Below are 6,000 nucleotides of genomic sequence, written 5' to 3' on the forward strand. Positions count from 1 at the left end.
TGAAAAAAAAAAATTACATTTCTTCATGATTACATTTCTTCATGAAACCACAAGAGTTTTTTTATACTTTTCCCATGTATTATTTTTAAAAATCTTCATGATTACTCCTCATGGGGGCATAGAGGGAAAGGAATTCTCCGTTCCTGTTAGAACAAATCCCCAATAAGAAGGGATAATCCTCAACCATTTGCAAGCCTAGTAGGTTGTAGGCATCCATGGACGTGATAAAAGAAAACCAGTGGACAAAATGAAGTGGTGAGAGATAAGAAAAGTTGGATTGCTTACTGCTTCAAGTCCCCATTGCATTTACAATAACATTAACAAAAACAAATTTAATAATTGTAAAGACATATCTCTATAAAGGATGTCATCTTATACTGACTGCTATGCTATATAAAAAGATTGATAAGGACTAAACAATGACAACATTACATTGCACATGTGATCTCACAGAGCCTATTGAGAACACACACACCTTTTGGACTGCAGAAAATCAATTAAACCTCTCTCACACAGATGGGAAGTATTTGTTTAGATTGAATGGCAGGGAATAGAATTCTTCACTTCTTGTATCTCCCTTGAACGATCGGAATTTGTCCCACCAATGCTTACCCCTGTCTTTCCTGATTGAACTGTCTTTTCTATGCAGTGTAAGGTCTAGGAAATACGCCACACACCCCGCCACAAATGCTTCTGATGAGAATGGAACATTCACTATGTCGTTGAACTGCACCGTGCAAACAAAGAATCATATTTAACACCCACTAGTATAAGTTTTTTACATAGTAAGAATCATAGATTGAGGACTTAATACATACCCATCTTCCACCGGTGTGCACAGGACCATAGCCGTTAATTGCAGTATACTCGTTGAAATATTGAGGCACTGATAGGCCCAAGAAAATAGAGAAGCCTAAAATGAACTTTGTGCGGAAGCTGTTGAGGTTGCAGAACTGAAGAAAGCTAAGACCTCCGGAGCCTGAAATATCATTATTCACCATTTTCAATAAATACTTATTATACCTGATCACAGTTGCATAGAGATTGATCTCGAGTTTTTTAGTCATCATAGAGGTTAGATAGTAAATGCTCGTACCTACATACGCAAAGAAGAGGCAATACAAAGCAGCAATAATCGGTGCTGGTATTGAAGCAAAAACCGCTCCAAATTTACCTGCGCGTAATGTAATGTGGAATGATACTCGCAAAGAAAGGTTAATCACATATCAAGTATCAACCTTCATTGTTTGAACAGACTCTTACAACAGCTTACCAAGAATGGAGAAGAAAATCATGAACCCAGCTGATATCTGGACAACCCTCCGACTACCAACACGGGTCAAGGCCAAAAGACCAGCATTCTCTCTGTACAATAAAAATTAGAATTTGTTTCAACATTGTTCCAGGCAGACTAAATTGATCATGTAACAGAGGTTTTCCTAGTGCCTTACACAGAAACTGAAGATCCATTCACAGTTCCAAACAATCCAGAAAACAATATGGCGACTCCCTGCATCATTCAAATCAATATGATTTTCATGCATATGTTGAAAAGTGCAGCATCAAAAGAATAGAAGTGAAGATGGTTTAATAAGCCATTACAAGGGCAATCCCATTTATATTACCTGCCAGCCAACACCACGGCTAAGAACAGAAGGTGGTATTGGAGTTGCACTTGCATATCTTGAAACTGCTATAAATGCTCCAGTAGACTGCTCATTCATTGAATAGGAAAGAGTAATTTCAGGGGTCAAATAGCATAAATTTGTGCACATTTGTTATATAATCCACATCCACACAATTTTTGTCCGTCTCTAGAGATTCAAAGAGAGAAAGAGTAAAAGGAGAAAAGAACAAAACCATAGAGACAATTAATAGGGTTTATATAACACAAATATCAGCTTCAGCAAGAACCTCAGGATACATAAATACAATCCACCAATGAATTGATCACATGACTGTTGTCCCATGCTATGTATTAAAAGGAAAAGTATATGTAGCTTTTCGGTATGAATGGTTATATGGGAGTTAAATAAAACAATAGAAATAGAATAATAGGATGGTAAAAACTAGTACCAGTAAAACACTGACTATAATCAATCTGTCTACTTAACTATGGTTCTAAATTTGAGAGCATAGCAACTGCAAAGTAGGATCGAAAGAAACCAAGAAAGCAAATAGCAAACCTCTACAAGTGCAACAAATGAAGCCATCATCATTGCAAAGGCTTCACCAGCATCAAATGAAGGTGCTCCCCATTGAAATGGATAAGGAACTCTTATCCTGCAAACCCCAAAATATTGATAAGAAACTACACTTGAACCCGCAATGTTACAACATAGAAGATAAGTTATACTTAGTGAATACTAGAGCCAGCAAATAGCATGATGAGCCAAGTTACAGCAGCTCCGGATGAAGGAGAATAAAGGTATTAAGATTATGGTTAAATTAAAGACATATTCAACAATAATCGAATCTTCAGCCCAATTAGACAAGGTGCAACCAACGCATATGGTAGAAACACCACGATTGAAATTATAATGGTTTGCTGATGTATAAGTAGCCTGTTATTGCAATTACAACTATTTTCCTTACAACCAAAGCCAAGTTCTTGCACGATGATGTAAAGAAAATCTCCAAATAGGGCCAATTAGCCTATTAAAGATGCGTGTAAGGACCAGGCTTATACAAAGAAGAAGTAATTCACCAAAATAGTATAAGTAGCCTACTTTCCGAGCAGCACAACTGAGATGCAATATATGATCAGGATGGTTGTTATTATTAATGTTTTAGTGGCTAAAACAACTAAGTAAGATAATAATATGCTGAAACACTCAATTACCAGGTTAGTGAACCAATTAATATCTATCAACACGGAAATCAAGTCCCCTGGCATAGGATCCAGAACAACATTCTGTGTTGTTGATTGATAAATGCCAAGAAGCACAATTTTAAGTACAGTCTTACCATGGTGCAGCATCAATAAGTCCTGCACGATCAGTACGACAAGTATTTTGAGTTTTTTGTGCTGCATCATTGTAGGCTCCACCCACAGTAAGTAGATGAGCATAAATCCACACGATCACTATGGCGAATATTACAGCAAAACGATCAAAGATATGTTTTCCGGACTTTATTACATGGGGCATATACTGAAACAGAAAAAAGAAAAAAATCAGTATTGGCACACCTACAACTATTGTTTCATAAGGTTAAGAGAGAAAAAAGTTCAAAAAGCAAGAGACAGCAAAACCTAAAATCTGACGGGAATTCAGAGAAGATGTATACTTGACACATTAACAAATACCTGTGAAACAAATACTATTATGATAAGCTCCGGCAGTCCAATCTCCACACACTTGGCAACCTAATGATGAATTCAAAAGTTAATACTCAAAAATAATGCTGTTTCATTTCATAGTAAGCACGTATATTTTTTATGTATCCCTTTCCACACAAAAGCAGCAGAAGAAAACTTACCCCAGGAAAACCAAGCTCATACAGCCCAAAACCAACAAGAGCTACCAAAGGAACAGCTGAAAGTGGACTTAAGAACCTGGTGTTCATTCAAAAAGTAAAAAATGAGAGAAACTATGCAACCTTATAAGTTTAAATGAAATATATTTTATATTGACTGTATTTAAGAGTACATCAAATGGGCTGATGAGAAAAATCATAGGAAATCCATCTTTGGATTCATGAATATGTTAACTCCTTGTAAGAGGACAGAAGAGGTTCTGATCTAACCTTGTAACATTGCGCCAAAGCCCACTGAAGCCAAGAACAATCTGAAGAGTCGAAGCTACAATCAGTGAACCTTGGATTGCACGCATTATCCGCTTAAATTTCTGCATGGACACAAAAAATTATCAGTTACTATTTACACATACTAGTGTAAACTTGATATTCATAAAGATGATGCAACATGTGATATGATTCTTCATTTTTCTCATTTCAAACAAGCCACTGAAATGGCACCTACTATATAATCTTTTAGGCATTAGTTTGTAGCTAACAGTTGCATTAGTTCTCTGGATAATTTTAATATTCCAAAAAAAAGAGACAAGATAGATCCTTAAACCTCAACAGGGTCCAGATTATCATCACTGAACCGACCGGCAAGGATGATTGAAATTGTAGTCGGGACAAATGTATAAGACCCTCCAATAACAGCAGGCAACCGAGTCCCAAACATACTTTGGAGCAATGTGTTCAAACCAGAAACAAATAGTAGGGTCTGGATCACTTGGGCCTTCTCTTTCTATAAATTTGACAAAAGCCACTTAAAGTCAAACGTTTAGAAAACATGTCTGGAAGAAAACCACCACATTCAGTAATAATTCACAAACAAGATTAGCAATTCATGCTATTTTTCCCGTAATGGTCTTACGTTTCCACCTCCCATTTGGGGAACAAGAGCAGTGGGAATAAGAACAGTTGTCCCAAGCATCACAAGGTAGTGCTGGAAACCAAGCAGGATAGCCTCAGCTGCATCATACACATGAACAAAATTTTTGAAGTGATCAAATGGAAGTTGTCCAAAGTCCAACAAAATGTATTCAATTTTAAAAGACAACAGTCTCAAACAGGTCAATTTAATTCCTCAGAAACAAGGCATTTCGCATTATAAACCAGAATTCATATGGTCCTTTACAAACTAGAATAAGGATAAATTTGAAATTGTCACCGACAAAAAATACAGATCCTCTGTCCACAAACTAGGCAAAATAGAAATCACAAAATAATAAATAAGTGAAAAGAAATAACATTAAAAGTTCCGGAAAATTAGATAAAGTAATTAATGACAAAGTATTTGGGTTTCTTTCCTTTCCTTCTTTTATTTTTATTTTTTTTCTTTTTAATAGAACTGGAATCTTTCACCAGAAAGACAGTAGGGTTTAGTTCCAGGGAATGGCATTTTAAGCTTTTGAAAAAGGAGTATGGTATCTACCATAAAAGGGAGAGAGCTCAAAAGGCAACTTTCAACTAAACAAGATGCATATACTTAAAAAATAATTAAGAGATACTAGAACCTCACCTAAAACATTCCCAAACAGATTCAGTCAGTACTTGCCTCACAAATTCAACAAAGAATTCAGAATCAAACCCATACTTTATTTAAAAAAGAAAAGCAGAACAAGCTAAAAATGATCAGATATACTCACGCCATGGTGGCGGACTAGTAATGCAATAAGAAATATTTGGAAGCTGCTCCTTGGGTGGGTGCGGCTGCGGCTCCTCCGACTTCCCTCCACCACCTCCTCCAGCCATGAATCTCGCCTTCTCTGTCTCTCTCTACTCTACAAAAAGAGAAAAATGAGAAAGCTTTTTTGGAAGCAGACATACAAGTAGGAAAAGCAGCACAAATACCCAAATCTAAGCAAAACCCAGATCCCAAATCTTGAGAAACTCACTGAAAAAGTGACCAAAAACCAGAGGAAAACACCCAATAATGAAATGAGCCAGAAGAGTGAAGTAAGCAGATGTATGCTAAATTCTGAGAAGAAAAAACCAAGAGGATAAAAAACAGAAGAGCAAGTGGAGGTGAAAATGAAGTGTAAAAAATTGAAAGAAAAGCAAACTCAGGAGAGAAAAGGAAGAAGAAAGTACCTTTATAGCAATAGCAAAAATCAATTGTCGAGCATTTAAAGTCAAAAACAAATTATAGTACCCCACCACGCCACACCAAAAGAAAAAGAGAAGAATGGAGGAGATGAACAGAATGAACAGAGAGGAGAGAAAAGAAAGAAACCCCCAAAACACAAAATGTTTTTATGCCAAGTAACTAGTTTTCATTTTCATATGTGAACTCTGTAATTACTCTACTAAGCAACAAAATAGCAAAGGTTGAACATGATAAAAGCATTCAAATCCGTCAGACATTACCAAAATATATAAAAATGGATTCTTTCTCACATTATTGAATTTTAATTTAATACTTACCTACCAGTAATTCACTAATCAGTTCATTTAATTGAGTCAAAAGCTACAATTAACGTG

At 36.1% G+C, this 6,000-nt stretch overlaps 1 protein-coding gene across 7 annotated transcripts; it reads right to left on the reverse strand.

The window, feature by feature from the left end:
* Window positions 1-253: 253 nt before the first annotated feature.
* LOC136230988 (nucleobase-ascorbate transporter 6) lies at window positions 254-5,788 on the reverse strand. 7 transcript variants are annotated; one of them, XM_066020245.1, is made up of 16 exons: window positions 5,611-5,788; window positions 5,415-5,497; window positions 5,166-5,295; window positions 4,391-4,488; window positions 4,082-4,261; window positions 3,748-3,848; window positions 3,481-3,556; window positions 3,308-3,367; window positions 2,968-3,152; window positions 2,187-2,283; window positions 1,626-1,712; window positions 1,452-1,510; window positions 1,274-1,365; window positions 1,097-1,174; window positions 819-979; window positions 254-727 (listed from the first exon to the last, which is right to left on the reverse strand). In XM_066020245.1, the coding sequence occupies exons 3-16, from the start codon at window positions 5,269-5,271 to the stop codon at window positions 509-511; spliced, it is 1,599 nt and encodes a 532-aa protein (XP_065876317.1). In that variant the 5' UTR covers window positions 5,272-5,295; window positions 5,415-5,497; window positions 5,611-5,788; the 3' UTR covers window positions 254-508. The 7 variants fall into 7 exon arrangements, with proteins under 7 accessions (XP_065876317.1, XP_065876297.1, XP_065876322.1 ...); XM_066020225.1 differs by having other exon boundaries at window positions 5,166-5,300; XM_066020250.1 differs by having other exon boundaries at window positions 5,371-5,497.
* Window positions 5,789-6,000: the final 212 nt, after the last annotated feature.

The sequence above is a fragment of the Euphorbia lathyris genome, chromosome 1 (genome assembly GCF_963576675.1).
Source record: "Euphorbia lathyris chromosome 1, ddEupLath1.1, whole genome shotgun sequence".
Lineage (NCBI taxonomy): Eukaryota > Viridiplantae > Streptophyta > Magnoliopsida > Malpighiales > Euphorbiaceae > Euphorbia > Euphorbia lathyris.

Excerpts from the sequence above, each read along its gene's own strand:
- LOC136230988 (XM_066020256.1), bottom strand. The coding sequence starts at position 5,271 with ATGGCTGGAGGAGGTGGTGGAGGGAAGTCGGAGGAGCCGCAGCCGCAC. Across the intron at positions 2,284-2,967 it reads CTTATTGATGCTGCACCATG|GATAAGAGTTCCTTATCCAT; the intron begins GTAAGACTGTAC and ends TGGGGTTTGCAG. Across the intron at positions 980-1,096 it reads CCTCTTCTTTGCGTATGTAG|GCTCCGGAGGTCTTAGCTTT; the intron begins GTACGAGCATTT and ends ATGATATTTCAG.